At 36.8% G+C, this 23,039-nt stretch overlaps 1 protein-coding gene and 1 pseudogene across 1 annotated transcript; both read right to left on the bottom strand.

Moving 5' to 3' along the window:
- Window positions 1-217: 217 nt before the first annotated feature.
- On the bottom strand, window positions 218-18,941 carry LOC146729945 (ubiquitin-conjugating enzyme E2 Z-like). Its single transcript, XM_085494498.1, is given in 6 exon segments — window positions 218-1,581; window positions 3,724-3,814; window positions 4,456-4,571; window positions 9,150-9,261; window positions 10,774-10,961; window positions 18,876-18,941. Coding segments are annotated over 6 exon segments (699 nt in total). The 3' UTR covers window positions 218-1,455.
- Window positions 11,897-16,250, bottom strand: LOC146729946 (uncharacterized; annotated as a pseudogene).
- Window positions 18,942-23,039: the final 4,098 nt, after the last annotated feature.

The following is a 23,039-nucleotide window of genomic DNA, read 5'->3' as shown; positions in this document are numbered from 1 at the left end:
GATTACAACAATCTCTTGGGTGGTGAAAGTGTGTGATTGAACTGTACAGAGAGAAAACCAAATTGTGTGACAGTCTTTATCACTGAGAGAATTTCACACTAGATGACAACGATCTCTTGGGTGGTGAAAGTGTGTGTTTGAACTGTACAGGGAGAAAACCAAATTGTGTGTCAGTTTTTATCACTGAGAGAATTTCACACTAGATGACAACAATCTCTTGGGTGGTGAAATAACTCATAATAATGAAAGTTTATTTTGAAAAAAATATTGCAAAGAAAAGTAACATTTCTGTCGATTTTGAAAACCAGTGCAACCATAACTGCAATTGCACGGATGTCGCACATAATTAACATATAATTCATAATCATAGTTCACTTGAATTTGGTCATGTGATTGAAAGGTTGTCACCTGATATCACTTAATCATAGAGCTGGTTGATAATCATGACATCATCGGTTGTATTAACCAATCACCTTCGATTTATGGAAAATACTAACCTACGAGGTCACTCATGTCAGCCAGCTCTACGATCATGTGATATTCCTTTCTAAAGCTAAGACTATATATGGTAGCTCATTACCATAAGTATAACTTTAATGCAAATAAAGTTTCCATATAAGGAGCAAAATGCATTAACATTATGAGTATGCAAATTCATGTACATATAAGGTAAGACAAGACCTCTCAGTAAATACCATAAAAGAAACTCATTAACATTATTATAATGAGTATGCAAATTCTGTACATATAAGGTAAGACAAGACCTCTCAGTAAATACCATAAAAGGAACTCATTAACATTACTATGAGTATGCAAATTCATGTACATATAAGGTAAGACAAGACCTCTCAGTAAATACCATAAAAGAAACTCATTAACATTATTATGAGTATGCAAATTCATGTACATATAAGGTAAGACAAGACCTCTCAGTAAACACAATAAAAAGAACTCATTAACATTATTATAATGAGTATGCAAATGAGGTTACACAGACATGAGTCAATTTTTAGTTTTTACTCAAAAAAATCCTCTGAAGGAAAGTTCAAATTATAAACAGGACTATTTTGTGAATTTGTGATGAAAAGGTTAGCCTCACGTTTCTGTTGTCAATTTGCATACTAGTAAAGTGCACCACCTATGGTAGAATGGGGAAATGTTTTTGTTTTTGTTTCAGTGGATGTGTTGTCAAACTTTAATAAAAAGTCTTTGAAAGCATTATTTATTAAATATCAAATGTTGGAACATATAATCCTGTTGTCATAGTATTAAATAATCTAAATACCAAAAAAATACAAAAAACTGAACTACATCACCCCATCGTTTTTTTCAATTTCAATTTTCGAAGGACGAGAAGCAAAACCCTTTTTTGGCCAAAGGCAAATGAAAATATAACTCATGAATATGCAAATCAGCTGTTTGATTGTTCGTTATTTGTATCTGTATCTGATGTACTCATATATCGATGTCTAAGTCGGATAATTTATCGCCTAATTTTTCATCTAGTCGCCTCTTGATTTTATCTAATCTCAGCTTTAATGCAGCATACTCAAATTGTCCTCGCTTCTCACCAAAAGGATCCTGAAATGAATAAGGAAATAACTTTAACATCATGGAAGATGAATTACTCATCAATATGAATAAGGTAACATATGGAAGATGAATTACTCATCAATATGAATAAGGAAATAACTTTAAAATTATGGAAGATGAATTGGTCATCAATGTGGATTAGATTAGATTAATTAAAGCCAGTGAAAAAAGCTAAAGTCAACAAAACAGCACAAACTCAACTTTGAAGTAGTGTTGAATATGTTACACATGTAGGGGGGGGGGGGGGGTTTACACTATTCAGGAGAATCCCAAAGTACAGTTTTCACATAGATTTCAGTCTTCGTTTTCACCATTATGGTTGCCAGGCGATGAAAATAACCAGATGTTCATCCCCGAGAATAGACACTATAGATCACTAGTCACAGTAGATAATTTTACATTGAAAAATAAGGCAGGCCTTAGATTTACCCAAATTTTAAACTTGAGTAAATTTTGTATATTAACTTGAAATTAAATATTTAGACCAGCTTAAATAGGTAATGCGTAATGCAAAGACAACATTGCATACAAAAAGTTAGGGGATAAATAATGACATTTTGTGAAAGCAAACCAAATTTTTGACGTAGATTTTCACATAATTTTATTAAAATATTGTAATCGGAAATGGTGGCTCTAATCTGTTGAAAAAATCATGCCAAGTTGAAAAGTGATTGGAAAATTGGTAGATTTGTTTGCAAATTTGACCTAAGTGGTTGGCCTACCGAATAAATAATAAGTAAAAGCAAGTCCAAACAAGCAGCCTCTCGGCTGAGATAGCTCCGCTGTTAGCACTAAACATTTCAATTAAAGAACAGAAGATATCATTAGAAAATGAACAATATGTATAGTATCAAAGCAATAGGACTTGCTGTTTTCAACAAGAATTCAAAACTATCATTTTTCACAATAAATGATTGTGGTTTTTAACAAGAAATTGAAAATATCACTTTTTACCAAAAATGACAAAAATATTCGCCAAAATTAGAGAATTGAAGATATCATTACAAAATGAACAAATCTGAGAGAGGTCCACATGTAGTACCTATATATGTAATATCAAAGCAATTGGACTTGCGGTTTTTAACAAGAAGTCTAAGATATCACTTTTTACCAAAAATGACAAAAATATTCACCAAAATTAGAGAATTGAAGATATCATCATGAAATGAACAAATCTGAGAGAGGTCTACCCAAGGTACATATACACCAAGTATCAAAACATTCAGGCTTGTAGTTTTCAAGAAGAAGTCGAAAAAGAAAAACATTGACACGAACGGCGGACGACTCATATGATAAGCTCCGCTCGACAAAGTCGACAGCGGAGTTAAAAATATAAACAGACAGCACAGACTAAACATACAAGTCATTGAAAATGACACAGTCTCTGTGTGCTCGTTATATTAAAGCAGAGGGGTTGTCGCGAGCGTGTCCTTGAAACTTGCGTCCCAAGTGGCGTATACAACGGATTGTTTATTTACATCAAATTCAAACATGTGTTGCGTGATGACCCCTCCGGTTTAAGACATAGCAAAGAAAAACATAGATCACAAGTGAAAGCATTTCCAAGTTATCAAATTTTAAACAAACAAGTTGGCCGCCAGTCGGCCATATTTGATCAAATTGTGAAACAAATTGTTCTAACATGTATCCTAACATGTATAAAGTATGTGCCAAATTTGAATGAAAACTGACAAAGCATGTCCAAGATACTTTATATAAAAAACAAAACAAGATGCCTACCAGTCGGCCATCTTTGATCCAATTGCGAAAGAAATTGTCATGGACATGTATCCTAACATGTATAATCTATGTACCAAATTTGAATGAAAACTGACAAAGCATGTCCAAAATACAACATTTTCAAAAAAACAAGATGGCTGCCAGTCGGCCATTTTGAATCGAATCGCTAAACCACTGCATGTGCATATGTAACACATAAAGTACTAGGCACATGCAAAGAATGAATGAAATCGGTCCAAAGGATTCTGAGATACGACTCTGGACAGACGTACGGACGAACGGAGACCGAATTATAAGTCCTCATTTTCAGACTTTGTCTGAACAGGGACTAATAATGTTAAGAAATAGCGTACAAAGTTGTGTATATTCTGTACCATACTGATCACCTACCTGCATGGCTTGAGATGAGAGATGTGCACTATCATTCACTGTGGCTATATAATAATCATAAAATTCAGGAAATGATTTTTCCATTACATCTCTGAAACAAATAACAACAAAGTGACATATAGTAGACCAATCACTGATAGCATAGTGGTTGTCACATCAGACTCATGATAACAACAAAGTGACATACAGTAGACCAATCACTGATAGCATAGTGGTTGTCACATCAGACTCATGATAACAACAAAGTGACATACAGTAGATCAATCACTGATAGCATAGTGGTTGTCACATCAGACTCATGATAACAACAAAGTGACATACAGTAGACCAATCACTGATAGCATAGTGGTTGTCACATCAGACTCATGATAACAACAAAGTGACATATAGTAGACCAATCACTGATAGCATAGTGGTTGTCACATCAGACTCATGATAACAACAAAGTGACATATAGTAGACCAATCACTGGTAGCATAGTGGTTGTCACATTAGACTCATGATTTCATTCACTAATGAATGCGAATTTGTCGAAACCAAACAGTGACAACAGTGGCATTAAATGACCAGAACTGACACCTGGTACAAAAAAGGTGACATACAGTACAGCTGTGGTATAAGCCAGGATTACATCATCGGTTCAGTGTCATGCAAATAAACTTTATCTGCAAACCTATAAAATTTGGTGAAAGTGAAACAATTAAATTGATGGATTGTTGTGGAGTTGTTTACCTGAGTTCTTCTGGAATAAGATCACTGGTGCTTTCTAACATATCACAAACCACTACTCTGATTGTCTCATGTCGTATACAGTCATTATATCATTGTGCATCACCATTTTGTCTTTCCTGTCAATAAAATGCAAATTGTAATAAAAAACATTGACTGTGCCTTGGCAACCGGGAACAAAACATCCCTTGGCAACCGTGTGCAGCTTCCCTTGGCAACCGTGTGCAGCATCCCTTGGTAACCATGATTAGATGTGTTTACTTGTAAACAAAACTGAAACGAGTCGGCCATTTTGAATCAAAACTGGAAACCAATGTTATTATGTGTCACATGATGTATGTGTGAAGTTTGAATATAATTGACAGCTAAAGTTATAGCTTTGAAACAAAATTTTTTAGAACACAATGGCCACTAGTCAGCCATTTTCAATCTGACCTGGAAAAAAATAAGATGTACATTAAGTACATATGTATATCAATAGACATAACAGGTTTGATTGAAATGCTACATTGTTACTTACCTGTTCAAACTCTGGTTCATTGTGTTATGACTGGTACATTGTTACTTACCTGTTCAAACCTTGGTTCATTGTGATATGACTGGTACATTGTTACTTACCTGTTCAAACCTTGGTTCATTGTGTTATGACTGGTACATTGTTACTTACCTGTTCAAACCCTGGTTCATTGTGATATGACTGGTACATTGTTACTTACCTGTTCAAACCTTGGTTCATTGTGTTATGACTGGTACATTGTTACTTACCTGTTCAAACCCTGGTTCATTGTAATATGACTGGTACATTGTTACTTACCTGTTCAAACCTTGGTTCATTGTGTTATGACTGGTACATTGTTACTTACCTGTTCAAACCCTGGTTCATTGTGATATGACTGGTACATTGTTACTTACCTGTTCAAACCCTGGTTCATTGTGATATGACTGGTACATTGTTACTTACCTGTTCAAACCTTGGTTCATTGTGTTATGACTGGTACATTGTTACTTACCTGTTCAAACCCTGGTTCATTGTGATATGACTGGTACATTGTTACTTACCTGTTCAAACCCTGGTTCATTGTGATATGACTGGTACATTGTTACTTACCTGTTCAAACCTTGGTTCATTGTGATATGACTGGTACATTGTTACTTACCTGTTCAAACCCTGGTTCATTGTGATATGACTGGTACATTGTTACTTACCTGTTCAAACCTTGGTTCATTGTGATATGACTGGTACATTGTTACTTACCTGTTCAAACCTTGGTTCATTGTGATATGACTGGTACATTGTTACTTACCTGTTCAAACCCTGGTTCATTGTGTTATGACTGGTACATTGTTACCTATCTGTTCAAACCTTGGTTCATTGTGATATGACTGGTACATTGTTACTTACCTGTTCAAACCTTGGTTCATTGTGATATGACTGGTACATTGTTACTTACCTGTTCAAACCCTGGTTCATTGTGATATGACTGGTACATTGTTACTTACCTGTTCAAACTCTGGTTCATTGTGATATGACTGGTACATTGTTACTTACCTGTTCAAACCTTGGTTCATTGTGATATGACTGGTACATTGTTACTTACCTGTTCAAACCTTGGTTCATTGTGATATGACTGGTACATCGTTACTTACCTGTTCAAACCCTGGTTCATTGTGATATGACTGGTACATCGTTACTTACCTGTTCAAACCTTGGTTCATTGTGATATGACTGGTACATTGTTACTTACCTGTTCAAACCCTGGTTCATTGTGATATGACTGGTACATTGTTACTTACTTGTTCAAACCTTGGTTCATTGTGTTATGACTGGTACATTGTTACTTACCTGTTCAAACCCTGGTTCATTGTGATATGACTGGTACATTGTTACTTACCTGTTCAAACCCTGGTTCATTGTGATATGACTGGTACATTGTTACTTACCTGTTCAAACCTTGGTTCATTGTGATATGACTGGTACATTGTTACTTACCTGTTCAAACCTTGGTTCATTGTGATATGACTGGTACATAGTTACTTACCTGTTCAAACCCTGGTTCATTGTGTTATGAGTGGTACATTGCTACCTATCTGTTCAAACCCTGGTTCATTGTGATATGACTGGTACATTGTTACTTACCTGTTCAAACCTTGGTTCATTGTGATACATGTATGACTGGTACATTGTTACTTACCTGTTCAAACCCTGGTTCATTGTGATATGACTGGTACATTGTTACTTACCTGTTCAAACTCTGGTTCATTGTGATATGACTGGTACATTGTTACTTACCTGTTCAAACCCTGGTTCATTGTGATATGACTGGTACATTGTTACTTACCTGTTCAAACCTTGGTTCATTGTGTTATGACTGGTACATTGTTACTTACCTGTTCAAACCCTGGTTCATTGTGATATGACTGGTACATTGTTACTTACCTGTTCAAACCCTGGTTCATTGTGATATGACTGGTACATTGTTACTTACCTGTTCAAACCCTGGTTCATTGTGATATGACTGGTACATTGTTACTTACCTGTTCAAACCTTGGTTCATTGTGATATGACTGGTACATTGTTACTTACCTGTTCAAACCCTGGTTCATTGTGTTATGACTGGTACATTGTTACCTATCTGTTCAAACCTTGGTTCATTGTGATATGACTGGTACATTGTTACTTACCTGTTCAAACCTTGGTTCATTGTGATATGACTGGTACATTGTTACTTACCTGTTCAAACCCTGGTTCATTGTGATATGACTGGTACATTGATACTTACCTGTTCAAACTCAGGTTCATTGTGATATGACTGGTACATTGTTACTTACCTGTTCAAACCTTGGTTCATTGTGATATGACTGGTACATTGTTACTTACCTGTTCAAACCCTGGTTCATTGTGATATGACTGGTACATTGTTACTTACCTGTTCAAACCTTGGTTCATTGTGTTATGACTGGTACATTGTTACTTACCTGTTCAAACCCTGGTTCATTGTGATATGACTGGTACATTGTTACTTACCTGTTCAAACCCTGGTTCATTGTGATATGACTGGTACATTGTTACTTACCTGTTCAAACCTTGGTTCATTGTGATATGACTGGTACATTGTTACTTACCTGTTCAAACCCTGGTTCATTGTGATATGACTGGTACATTGTTACTTACCTGTTCAAACCTTGGTTCATTGTGATATGACTGGTACATTGTTACTTACCTGTTCAAACCCTGGTTCATTGTGATATGACTGGTACATTGTTACTTACCTGTTCAAACCTTGGTTCATTGTGATATGACTGGTACATTGTTACTTACCTGTTCAAACCTTGGTTCATTGTGATATGACTGGTACATAGTTACTTACCTGTTCAAACCCTGGTTCATTGTGTTATGAGTGGTACATTGCTACCTATCTGTTCAAACCCTGGTTCATTGTGATATGACTGGTACATTGTTACTTACCTGTTCAAACCTTGGTTCATTGTGATACATGTATGACTGGTACATTGTTACTTACCTGTTCAAACCCTGGTTCATTGTGATATGACTGGTACATTGTTACTTACCTGTTCAAACTCTGGTTCATTGTGATATGACTGGTACATTGTTACTTACCTGTTCAAACCCTGGTTCATTGTGATATGACTGGTACATTGTTACTTACCTGTTCAAACCTTGGTTCATTGTGTTATGACTGGTACATTGTTACTTACCTGTTCAAACCCTGGTTCATTGTGATATGACTGGTACATTGTTACTTACCTGTTCAAACCCTGGTTCATTGTGATATGACTGGTACATTGTTACTTACCTGTTCAAACGCTGGTTCATTGTGATATGACTGGTACATTGTTACTTACCTGTTCAAACCTTGGTTCATTGTGATATGACTGGTACATTGTTACTTACCTGTTCAAACCCTGGTTCATTGTGTTATGACTGGTACATTGTTACCTATCTGTTCAAACCTTGGTTCATTGTGATATGACTGGTACATTGTTACTTACCTGTTCAAACCTTGGTTCATTGTGATATGACTGGTACATTGTTACTTACCTGTTCAAACCCTGGTTCATTGTGATATGACTGGTACATTGATACTTACCTGTTCAAACTCAGGTTCATTGTGATATGACTGGTACATTGTTACTTACCTGTTCAAACCTTGGTTCATTGTGATATGACTGGTACATTGTTACTTACCTGTTCAAACCCTGGTTCATTGTGATATGACTGGTACATTGTTACTTACCTGTTCAAACCTTGGTTCATTGTGTTATGACTGGTACATTGTTACTTACCTGTTCAAACCCTGGTTCATTGTGATATGACTGGTACATTGTTACTTACCTGTTCAAACCCTGGTTCATTGTGATATGACTGGTACATTGTTACTTACCTGTTCAAACCTTGGTTCATTGTGATATGACTGGTACATTGTTACTTACCTGTTCAAACCCTGGTTCATTGTGATATGACTGGTACATTGTTACTTACCTGTTCAAACCTTGGTTCATTGTGATATGACTGGTACATTGTTACTTACCTGTTCAAACCCTGGTTCATTGTGATATGACTGGTACATTGTTACTTACCTGTTCAAACCTTGGTTCATTGTGATATGACTGGTACATTGTTACTTACCTGTTCAAACCTTGGTTCATTGTGATATGACTGGTACATTGTTACTTACCTGTTCAAACCCTGGTTCATTGTGATATGGTTTCTAATTTAATAATGATTGTATAGATATTAACACACTGGATAAACTTTGTGCCGGACTCCAGGCTGGAACAGACAATGTACTACAGGAATACAAAGTATTAAATATAAGTGACATGTCCTTACAACTTACTGTACAAACTTATCATCTCAGTAGAGCTGAATTGTTGGAATAAAGTCAAGTAAACTAACAACGTGCGTTTCATATAATATATATATACAAGAAGATCCATACGCACTACACCGCTGAGTGCAGTAGACATACTTCCGATGGCAATAGGAAGTTCGAAGGAAGCTAATACAGTTGATTTATAACAGATGAAGTAAATGGAAATCACTTTTCAGTCCTCATTGATGCACATACGAATTTAAAAGAGTTGGTAAACAAGAGACGATGGCAACTCCACGTTGTGGCAGATTTACACACTACTACAGTTCGACTAAAGTTTACAAACACCATGGTCAGTCACACAAAGTCATCCAACTTCAAAAGGGATTTTTAAATGCGCTGGGGAAAACGAGACGAACAATTGTGCATACTTAGATGACAATTCCATGTTATGACGCAGCGTGAAAATTGCAATTTAAAAATTTGCTTGCAGATTTCCTGGGATAGATTTACATAATACTACAGTTCAATAAGTTTACCAACACCACGGCCAGTCACACAAAATCTATCAAAAAGGGAACTGCAAGTCGTATAATGCCAAAACAGTACCATGATTTCACAACTTTCGAAATACGTTCGCTTTTATCGATAACTGCAAGAACAGCCCATAAACACAAAGCCTAACCTATCAGAAATTCGTAACACATAATTCGAGTGATGGTTTAACAAAATAACTCATCATTTTTTCATAAACAATTTTTATTATATAATTACACTTTGAAAATAAACATCAATCTATTTGAATACATTCTCACTACAAATAACACAATACTTATTTTTCAATGGCGTCTCTTCACAGCACAAAATCTTGGAATCATGCACACATGTGAGTACTTCGGTGATACATTTTATAGCTACGCCCAAAATAGTCCATTATTTATTGCGCAACTGTGACCAAACGACATCATTCTGTTAATATCCACACATTTTCATAAAATCTCCATGCACTTTTCGACCATTCATAAGTAAAATACACTACAATTTACTCCAGAAAAACAATTTTCTTGGTACATTTCTACATTCTTGCATATTAAATGAGGGGTTGAGACACATTCCAAGCGGAACACTTTTCTTGGACTAATAACAAAGCTGGTCAATCCTTTCCCAGCAAAAACAATGTGGAATAAAGTACTAATAACGTGAAGTATAAAAACAAGCAATGAGACCATTAACCTCTTCACCACCAGACTTTTTCACCCAAATTTTTCTGTACCTTTTTTTACATTATCCAATATTTCGGGAAATGAACCCTAATTTTGGAGAAAATAGACAAAATTTCAGTTTTTACTCAAAAAATTTGACTATTTTTGTTCCAATATTTGAAGAAAATAAAGACTATAAAGAGGACTATTTTGTGAATATGTGATGAGAAAAGGGACCTGGTGGTAAAAAGGTTACTGAAAAGGTACAAACGAGCATTACTCACCCCAATATACTGAGACACATTTTACCATTACGATATAGATTTCGATTAAATCGAACTTTACCATCTCCCGTCGTTAATAAATTAACTCGAGATGGTTTGATTGGATAGTCTGGTGAAAATCGGATTAAAAAATGGAAGAAGCCGCCTTCATATGAAGTATCAAATGGTCTGGTTATCAACGCATGAACCTAAAAGACAAAAATACAAAACAATGAAATATCAGTAGCCTAAGGGACATAGACATATCAATTCTGGTCTCAAGTGTACTGGGACTCAAAATTAACAGCAAGCTAAAGGGCGCAGTTGATCTATTCTTGTGCCAGGTGTCCTAAAACTTAAAATTAACATTAGCCTAAGGGGCACATACTATCAATTTATGTCCCAGGTGTTCTAAAACTTAAAATTAACATTAGCCTAAGGGGCATAGACATATCAATTCTGGTCTCAAGTGTACTGGGACTCAAAATTAACAGCAAGCTAAGGGGCGCAGTTGATCTATTCTTGTCCCAGGTGTCCTAAAACTTAAAATTAACATCAGCCTAAGGGGCATAGACATATCAATTCTGATTTCAAGTGTACTAGGACTCAAAATTAACAGCAAGCTAAAGGGCGCAGTTGATCTATTCTTGTCCCAGGTGTCCTAAAGCTTAAAATTAACATTAGCCTAAGGGGCACAGACTATCAATTCTTGTCCCAGGGCAACTAAGACTCCAAATTAAGAGTGACCTAAGGGGCACAGACTATTAGTTTACATTCCAGGGCACAATTTAAAGTTAAAAAAAATAAGCTAAGTTACCAGTAAGCAAATTAAATGTAATGATATACTTTTTACACTCTTTATAAAATTGTGTTTAACCTTTTCACCACCAGACTTTCTCACCAAAATTGTTCTGCACTATTTATTTAATATTCTTAAATATTTCTGGAAATGAACCAAAATTTTTAATTTTGGAGTCAACAGACACAATTTCAGTCAATTTTCAGTTTTTAATCAAAAAATTTGGCTATTTTTGTCCCAATCTTCTGAGGTAAAGTGCAGACTATAAACAGGACTATTTTGTGAATTTGTGATGAAATGAGGGACATGGTGGTGATAAGTTAACTATAAAGATATAAACGAGCATTACTCACCCCAATATACACACACTTTACCATTACGATATAGATTTGGATTAAATCGAACTTAACCATCTCCTGTCGTTATTAATATAACTCGAGTTGGTCTGATTGAATAGTCTGGTGAGAATCGGATTAAAAAATGGAAGAAGCCGCCTTCATATGGAGTATCAAATGGTCCGGTTATCAACGCATGAACCTACAAGACAAAAAGACAAAACATTAAAATATCAGCAGCCTAAGGGGCATAGACATATCAATTCTGATCTCAAGTGTATTAAGACTCAAAATTAACATTAGCCTAAGGGGCACAGACTTTCAATTCTTTGTCCCAGGGCAACTAAGACTCCAGATTAACAGAAAGCTAAAGAGTGCAGTTGATATTTTTCCAGTACCACACATATACCAGAAGGTGGTTCATTAGTACATACCTTAGTGATGCAGTCTTTATCTAGTACCACACACATACCAGGAGGTGGTTCATTACTACATACCTTAGTGATGTCATCTTTATCCGGTACCACAAACATACCAGGAGGCGGTTTATTAGTACATACTTTAGTGATATCGTCTTTATTCGGTACCACACACATACCAGGAGGTGGTTTATTAGTACATACTATAGTTATGTCATCTTTATCCGGTACCACACACGTACCAGGAGGTGGTTTAGTAGTGCATACCTTAGTTATGTCATCTTTATCTGGTACCACAAACATACCAGGAGGTGATTCATTGGTACATACCTTAGTTATGTCATCTTTATCTGGTACCACAAACATACCAGGAGGCGGTTTATTAGTACATACCTTAGTGATATCGTCTTTATCTGGTACCGCACACATACCAGGAGGTGGTTTATTAGTACATACCTTAGTGATGCAGTCTTTATCTAGTACCACAAACATACCAGGAGCAGCTTCATTAGTGCATACCTTAGTGATGTCATCTTTATCCGGTACCACAAACATACCAGGAGGTGGTTCATTACTACATACCTTAGTGATGTCATATTTATCCGGTACCAGAAACATACCAGGAGGCCGTTTATTAGTACATACCTTAGTTATGTCATCTTTATCTGGTACCACTCACATACCAGGAGGTAGTTTAGTTGTGCATACTTTAGTGATGTTGTCTTTATCCGGTACCACACACATACTAGGAGGTGGTTTATTAGTACATACCTTAGTGATGTCATCTTTATCCGGTACCACAAACATACCAGGAGGCGGTTTAGTAGTGCATGCCTTAGTGATATCGTCTTTATCCAGTACCACACACATACCAGGAGGTGGTTCATCAGTAGTGCATACCTTAGTTATGTCGTCTTTATCTGGTACCATACACAAAGCAGGAGGTGGTTCATTAGTACATACCTTAGTGATGTCGTCTTTATCTGGTACCACACACACAGCAGGAGGTGGTTCACTAGTACATACCTTAGTGATGTCGTCTTTATCTGGTACCACACACACAGCAGGAGGTGGTTCATTAGTACATACCTTAGTAATGTTGTCTTTATCTGGTACCACACACATACCAGGAGGTGGTTTAGTTGTACATACCTTAGTGATGTCGTCATTATCTGGTACCACACACACATACCAGGAGGTGGTTCACTAGTACATACCTTAGTGATGTCGTCTTTATCTGGTACCACACACACAGCAGGAGGTGGTTCACTAGTACATACCTTAGTGATGTCGTCTTTATCTGGTACCACACACACAGCAGGAAGTGGTTCATTAGTACATACCTTAGTGATGTTGTCTTTATCTGGTACCACATACATACCAGGAGGTGGTTCATTAGTACATACCTTAGTGATGTTGTCTTTATCCGGTACCACACACATACCAGGAGGTGGTTCATTAGTACATACCTTAGTGATGTTGTCTTTATCTGATACCACACACATACCAGGAGGTGGTTCATTAGTACATACCTTAGTGATGTCGTCTTTATCTGGTACCACACACATACCAGTAGGTGGTTCATTAGTACATACCTTAGTGATGTCGTCTTTATCTGGTACCATACACACAGCAGGAGGTGGTTCATTAGTACATACCTTAGTGATGTCGTCTTTATCTGGTACCACACACACAGCAGGAGGTGGTTCACTAGTACATACCTTAGTGATGTCGTCTTTATCTGGTACCACACACACAGCAGGAGGTGGTTCACTAGTACATACCTTAGTTATGTCGTCTTTATCTGGTACCACACACACAGCAGGAGGTGGTTCATTAGTACATACCTTAGTGATGTTGTCTTTATCTGGTACCACATACATACCAGGAGGTGGTTCATTAGTACATACCTTAGTGATGTTGTCTTTATCCGGTACCACACACATACCAGGAGGTGGGTTCATTAGTACATACCTTAGTGATGTTGTCTTTATCTGATACCACACACATACCAGGAGGTGGTTCATTAGTACATACCTTAGTGATGTTGTCTTTATCCGGTACCACACACATACCAGGCGGTGGTTCATTAGTACATACCTTAGTGATGTTGTCTTTATCCGGCACCACACACATACCAGGAGGTGGTTCATTAGTACATACCTTAGTGATGTTGTCTTTATCTGGTACCACACACAAAGCAGGAGGTGGTTTATTAGTACATACCTTAGTGATGTAATCTTTACCCGGTACCACACACATACAAGGAGGTGGTTTATTAGTACATATGTTAGTTATGTCATCTTTATCCGGTACCACACACATACCAGGAGGTGTTTTAGTAGTGCGCACCTTAGTGATGTCATCTTTATCTAGTACCACACACATACCAGGAGGTGGTTTATTAGTACATACCTTAGTAATGTAATCTTCATCCGGTACCACACACATACAAGGAGGTGGTTTAGTAGTGCATACTTCAGCGCTGTTGTCTTTATCTGGTACCACACACATACCAGGAGGTGGTTTAGTAGTACATACCTTAGTTATGTCATCTTTATCCGGTACCACACACATACCAGGAGGTAGTTTAGTAGTGCATACCTTAGTTATGTCATCTTTATCTGGTACCACACACATACCAGGAGGAGGTTTAGTTGTGCATACTTTAGTGATGTTGTCTTTATCCGGTACCACACACATACCAGGAGGTGGTTCATTAGTACATACCTTAGTTATGTCATCTTTATCTGGTACCACACACATACCAGGAGGTGGTTCATTAGTACATACCTTAGTGATGTTGTCTTTATCCAGTACCACACACATACCAGGAGGAGGTTTAGTTGTGCATACTTTAGTGATGTTGTCTTTATCCGGTACCACACATATACCAGGAGACGATTCTTTAGTACATATCTTAGTGATGTTATCTTTATCCGGTACCACACACATACCAGGAGGAGGTTTAGTTGTGCATACTTTAGTGATGTTGTCTTTATCCGGTACCACACATATACCAGGAGACGATTCTTTAGTACATATCTTAGTGATGTTATCTTTATCCTGTACCACACATTTACCAGGAGGTGTTTTAGTAATACATACCTTAGTGATGTCATCATTAAAAAAATGGAAGAAGCCGCCTTCATATGGAGTATCAAATGGTCTGGTTATCAACGCATGAACCTAAAAGACAAAAATACAAAACAATGAAATATCAGTAGCCTAAGGGGCATAGACATATCTATTCTTGTCCCAGGTGTCCTAAAACTTAAAATTAACATTAGCCTAAGGGGCACAGACTATCAATTCTTGTTGTCCCAGGTGTCCTAAAACTTAAAATTAACATTAGCCTAAGGGGCACAGACTATCAATTCTTGTCCCAGGTGTCCTAAAGCTTAAAATTAACATTAGCCTAAGGGGCACAGACTATCAATTCTTGTCCCAGGGCAACTAAGACTCCAAATTAAGAGTGACCTAAAAGGCACAGACTATTAGTTTACATTCCAGGGCACAATTTAAATTTTCAAAAAATAAGCTAAGTTACCAGTAAGCAAATTAAATGTAATGATATACTTTTTACACTCTTTATAAAATTGTGTTTAACCTTTTCACCACCAGACTTTCTCACCAAAATTGTTCTGCACTATTTATTTAATATTCTTAAATATTTCTGGAAATGAACCAAAATTTTTAATTTTGGAGTCAACAGACACAATTTCAGTCAATTTTCAGTTTTTAATCAAAAAATTTGGCTATTTTTGTCCCGATCTTCTGAGGTAAAGTGCAGACTATAAACAGGACTATTTTGTGAATTTGTGATGAAATGAGGGACATGGTGGTGAAAAGTTAACTATAAAGATATAAACGAGCATTACTCACCCAAATATAGACACACTTTACCATTACGATATAGATTTGCATTAAATCAAACTTAACCATCTCCTGTCGTTATTAATATAACTCGAGTTGGTCTGATTGAATAGTCTTGCAGAAATTGAATTAAAAAATGGAAGAAGCTGCCTTCATATAGAGATTCAAATGGTTCAGTTATTAACGCATGAACCTACAAGACAAAAAGACAAAACATTGAAATATCAGCAGCCTAAGGGGCATAGACATATCAATTCTGATTTCAAGTGTACTAGGACTCAAAATTAACATTAGCCTAAGAGGCACAGACTTTCAATTCTTTGTCCCAGACTCCAGATTAACAGAAAGTTAAAGAGCGCAGTTGATCTTTTTCCAGTACCACACATATACCAGGAGGTGGTTCATTAGTACATACCTTAGTGATTTCGTCTTTATCCGGTACCACACACATACCAGGAGGTGGTTTATTAGTACATACTGTAGTGATGTCATCTTTATCCGGTACCACACACATACCAGGAGGTGGTTCATCAGAAGTGCATACCTTAGTTATGTCATCTTTATCCGGTACCACACACATACTAGGAGGTGGTTTAGTTGTGCATACTTTAGTGATGTCATCTTTATCCGGTACCACACACGTACCAGGAGGTGGTTCATTAGTACATACCTTAGTTATGTCATCTTTATCTGGTACCACTCACATACCAGGAGGTAGTTTACTTGTGCATACTTTAGTGATGTTGTCTTTATCCGGTACCACACACATACCAGGAGGTGGTTCATTAGTACATACCTTAGTTATGTCATCTTTATCTGGTACCACTAACATACCAGGAGATAGTTTAGTTGTGCATACTTTAGTGATGTTGTCTTTATCCGGTACCACACACATACCAGAAGGTGGTTCATTAGTACATATCTTAGTGATGTTGTCTTTATCCGGTACCACACACATACCAGGAGGTGGTTTAGTAGTACATACCTTAGTGATGTTATCTTTATCTGGTACCACACACATACCAGGAGGTGGTTTAGTTGTGCATACTTTAGTGATGTTGTCTTTATCCGGTACCACACACATACCAGGAGGTGGTTCATCAGAAGTGCATACCTTAGTTATGTCATCTTTATCCGGTACCACACACATACTAGGAGGTGGTTTATTAGTACATACTGTAGTGATGTCATCTTTATCCGGTACCACACACATACCAGGAGGTGGTTCATCAGAAGTGCATACCTTAGTTATGTCATCTTTATCCGGTACCACACACATACTAGGAGGTGGTTTAGTTGTGCATACTTTAGTGATGTCATCTTTATCCGGTACCACACACGTACCAGGAGGTGGTTCATTAGTACATACCTTAGTTATGTCATCTTTATCTGGTACCACTCACATACCAGGAGGTAGTTTAGTTGTGCATACTTTAGTGATGTTGTCTTTATCCGGTACCACACACATACCAGGAGGTGGTTCATTAGTACATACCTTAGTTATGTCATCTTTATCTGGTACCACTAACATACCAGGAGATAGTTTAGTTGTGCATACTTTAGTGATGTTGTCTTTATCCGGTACCACACACATACCAGAAGGTGGTTCATTAGTACATATCTTAGTGATGTTGTCTTTATCCGGTACCACACACATACCAGGAGGTGGTTTAGTAGTACATACCTTAGTGATGTTATCTTTATCTGGTACCACACACATACCAGGAGGTGGTTTAGTTGTGCATACTTTAGTGATGTTGTCTTTATCCGGTACCACACACATACCAGGAGGTGGTTCATTAGTACATACCTTAGTTATGTCATCTTTATCTGGTACCACACACATACCAGGAGGTGGTTCATTAGTACATACCTTAGTGATGTCGTCTTTATCTGGTACCACACACATACCAGTAGGTGGTTCATTAGTACATACCTTAGTGATGTCGTCTTTATCTGGTACCATACACACAGCAGGAGGTGGTTCATTAGTACATACCTTAGTGATGTCGTCTTTATCTGGTACCACACACACAGCAGGAGGTGGTTCACTAGTACATACCTTAGTGATGTCGTCTTTATCTGGTACCACACACACAGCAGGAGGTGGTTCATTAGTACATACCTTAGTAATGTTGTCTTTATCTGGTACCACACACATACCAGGAGGTGGTTTAGTTGTACATACCTTAGTGATGTCGTCATTATCTGGTACCACACACACATACCAGGAGGTGGTTCACTAGTACATACCTTAGTGATGTCGTCTTTATCTGGTACCACACACACAGCAGGAGGTGGTTCACTAGTACATACCTTAGTGATGTCGTCTTTATCTGGTACCACACACACAGCAGGAGGTGGTTCATTAGTACATACCTTAGTGATGTTGTCTTTATCTGGTACCACATACATACCAGGAGGTGGTTCATTAGTACATACCTTAGTGATGTTGTCTTTATCCGGTACCACACACATACCAGGAGGTGGTTCATTAGTACATACCTTAGTGATGTTGTCTTTATCTGATACCACACACATACCAGGAGGTGGTTCATAAGTACATACCTTAGTGATGTTGTCTTTATCCGGTACCACACACATACCAGGCGGTGGTTCATTAGTACATACCTTAGTGATGTTGTCTTTATCCGGCACCACACACATACCAGGAGGTGGTTCATTAGTACATACCTTAGTGATGTTGTCTTTATCTGGTACCACACACATACCAGGAGGTGGTTCATTATATATACTCATAATATCTCTATAACTCAAAGCAACAAAAATGACATTATCATGAGAATATCGCAATCATATAAAAAAAACATCACGAATTTTGATTTCATCCAACAGTGCATGATATCCTATACTTTACGGTAACTAGTGATACCAGTTTCTATTGTATTGCAAATATTTTATTTTAGCTGAAAAGATTTTTTGGATATTTTGTATTAAGTTTATTTTCACTGATTTTTGACGCGTTGAATGTAAAATATAGGAACAGTGTATTTGCTGGTTTTATTTTCAGCAAAAATTAATTCTGATTGAAAATAAAGTATTCTACAGTACTCCTTTTCACTGCATATAATACCAGTTTAATTTTGAGAAAAGCCAAATTCTTCTAAGACAGTGAACATTTTTGAGGTCAATGACTTATATTTTGTCATCAAAGTCACAATAATTTCTAGCCATAAAAAATGTTGTTATGGCAACAACAAAAAAGTCTTGCAGTGTGAATGATTAAATGGAGCAATTCTTGCTATGAATACATCTAAACCAAATGTAAACAAGCAGCCTCTCGGCTGAGATAGCTCCGCTGTTTGCAATGCACATTTGAATTATAGAACAGAAGATATCATTAGAAAATGAATAATATGAATAGTATCAATGCAATGGGACTTGCTGTTTTCAACAAAAATTCAAAAATATCATTTTTCACCATAAATGATTGTGGTTTTTAACAAGAAGAAAATATCACTTTTTACCAAAAATGACAAAAATATTCACCAAAATTAGAGAATTAAAGATATCATTACAAAATGAACAAATCTGAGAAAGGTCCACATGTAGTACCTATATATGTAATATCAAAGCAATTGGACTTGCGGTTTTTAACAAGAAGTCGAAAATATCACTTTTTACCAAAAATGACAAAAATATTCACCAAAATTAGAGAACTAAAGATATCATTACAAAATGAACAAATCTGAGAGAGGTCCACATGTAGTACCTATATATGTAATATCAAAGCAATTGGACTTGTGATTTTTTACAAGAAGTCGAAAATATCACTTTTTTACCAAAAATGACAAAAGTATTCACCAAAATTAGAGAATTGAAGATATCAACATGAAATGAACAAATCTGAGAGAGGTCTACCCAAGGTACATATACACCAAGTATCAAAGCATTCAGGCTTGTAGTTTTCAAGAAGAAGTCGAAAAAGTAAAACATTGACACGGACGACGACGGACAATCACTCATATGATAAGCTCCGCTCGACAAAGTCGACAGCGGAGCTAAAAAAGAGTCTGTATGTTGTAACCATTTCCACAGGAAATGTAAATTTTTAGTATATGTATTTTGGCTCTGTCTTTGAGGATTTACAGAAAAACATGTCAAAATGGAGAAGAAAATAACACTATATCAATATACTTTGTTATTGTAGACATGTGTACAATTAGAGTTTGTTTGTTTGGTAATTCATTTCATGTGAAATGAAAAGTTCAAAAGTGATAAATTCTATTTAAAAGATGCCATACATAATTTTTTTAATTAATATGGTTTACTTATCAAATACTTCTCCTAAATCCTGGAGTTCAAGTTTAATAGTAATAATCCATAAATCAAGATTAAAATCCAATCCCTCCAACTATAGGGAAATTACTATATCAAGTTGTTTACAAGTGTACTAAATAAAAGATTAAGGCCAGACTTTTATTATCCCTTGTTTTGCGAAACTGACAAATGAACAGGAGCCGAAAATGAAATAAAAATATAATTTTATTTCAGCGTAATTTCTCGCGCCCGCCGACTTGTAAGTGCAAAAAAATGCTAAAAAAATATTATTTTTATCTTCATTTTTTTACCACCGCCGCATAACAAATTCAAGTTGCATTTTCGTGGGAGTATCATGATCAAAATACCGAAGTCTCACCCAGATGAGAAACAAGGTTATACATGGAATAACATTTTATTTCATTTCTTCTCTCCAATCGATGATCTCACTTACAATTCTTTGAGAATCGCACGAATCTAATGGAAAAAAAAATTAATTTTATTTTTTTTCTGCCCTCCTCAAAAAAATTGCATTATAAAAACTCGCGAAACAAGGAATAAAAAAAGTCTGGCCTAACAGATTACTTAGAAATAACTGAAAACAAACTAGGAAGTAAATCAAAACAAAAACACAAAAGAATTTATGCATGTTTTGTTGACCTAAGAAAGGCCTTTGATAATGTTTGCCATGATGGTCTACATGTGATGTATTTAAGAAATTATTAAAATATGTACAGCAATGTTACCTATACAATTAAAACTAACGGGTGTTTGACCAAAGAATTCCAGTCTCAACATTATTTAATATTTTTATTAACGACTTACCAGAATTTTTTGAAGACCAGTTAGTTGTTTGTTATATGCAGATGACATTGTCATGCTATCTGAAATTAAAAATAAATTACAGTTCTCTTTAGATAATCTGGACAAATACACAAAACAAAGCAAACTAACTGTAAATATAGAAGAAAAAAAATGCAGGTGACGACTCCCCCTAGCTTTAATAAAAGTAACAGACTTTTGAATGATCATTTATTATTTTTTGAAAACAAAGAGGTCAGCTTAACAAAAACATTTAACTATCTTGGAGTATCTGTAAGCTCAATATTTGTAATATATTTAACATAGCTGTAGATCCATAGCAGTGTTTGTGTTCATCTCATGGTATAATAAACGTACATGATATTTGTCAACACAGTAATGCTCCAGTCAATGTAAACCCCAACCCCTCCCACTTTGGGCGATGCGGGACAAATGTGGGGCATTAGACAGGGTTTACCGCCAAACCGTGCCCGTGGAGGGGGGGGGGGGGGAATAGCCGTGTTTCGTGTTACGTCATCGACGCTAGCATCGCTAGTACTCTGCTGATAGCAAGCATGGCAGACAGCGGCGATCGGTGGAGAAATGTGGGGGTTTGTTTTGGTGGAGATTTGCCTATCCATCTTGCCCCAGAAGGTGGGGCATTTCGCAAATTTTACAACAATAATTTCCAAATCCCCCACTAAACCCCGAGGTGGGGAGGGTGGGGGTTGACATTGACTGGAGCATAATGCTATGGTGACAGTCTTAGAGGACCGTCCATGTTGACGCAGCAATGAGACCAATGCGCAATTTTTATAAACGATTAAAAATCATGCAATGTTCTGTGAAACACGACTCTCAACTAAGGTCGATAGATTGTCTATTTATTAAATACTCACCACAGTAACCACTGAGACGTAATTATTCGAAATAAAGCCCATTCATCCGAGTATTCTTGAAAGGTCATGTCGCCTTCTCACACCGGACGCGGTCGGTGGCACGTGATCAATGTGACGTCACGTTGTTGTCATTACGTAATGCGGTGAGGAATTCCACCATTCTTCTCCCCAAAGATCCTTTCGGCTAGAACACCAAAAGTATATATTCGTAGAAATAGAACTTTGCCTGGGAGATTGGGATTCCCCCACACTCCAAACACTGGCGGCGCCCTCGCTTTCGTTTCCCTCGTTCGAATGTTTGGTGTGTGGGATTTCTTCCGTTGACGCTGCACGTCGGCGTTCCTTCGACACCTGAGCTGGGACAGCGCTTCCTGTGACGTCACAACGGATTCCCCAGCAGCGTACACAGCATTGTCCGATATTGCGTAAATAACGTGTGTTCATTTCAATCAACCGTTTCAAAAACAAAATAACGGTTTGAAACAATGTGGAGTTTGCAAAAATGTTAGTTGCAATTTTACTGTTTATGGAAAGACTTCTTTTACCTTTTAAAAATTGCTTATCACCTATTTCGAAAACCATCATGCAGTTTTCATCTGAAATCCATACCAACACATCGTGCTACAACATCGCTTTACTTCCGCACTGTAATTATTATGATCACTACCATTCGGAAAACTTCGGGTTCTGCCGGCATTACCATGCGGTATTCTGATTGGTTAATGGAGTTTTTGACCCATCGGGTCAAAAGACACATGCCGGTCAATTAATACGTTATTAATTAATTATCATGGCGGTCTTTGTTTTTCAGCCAAGCGATCGATTGATCAAAAATAATCGCTCAAATTTTACGTCTATTTCGTATAAAAAAAATAAG

This window comes from Saccoglossus kowalevskii, chromosome 20 (assembly GCF_978046115.1).
Source record: "Saccoglossus kowalevskii chromosome 20, keSacKowa6.1, whole genome shotgun sequence".
NCBI lineage: Eukaryota > Metazoa > Hemichordata > Enteropneusta > Harrimaniidae > Saccoglossus > Saccoglossus kowalevskii.
Note: the sequence above shows the minus strand (reverse complement) of the source record. Positions and strands in the feature narration are given on the sequence as shown.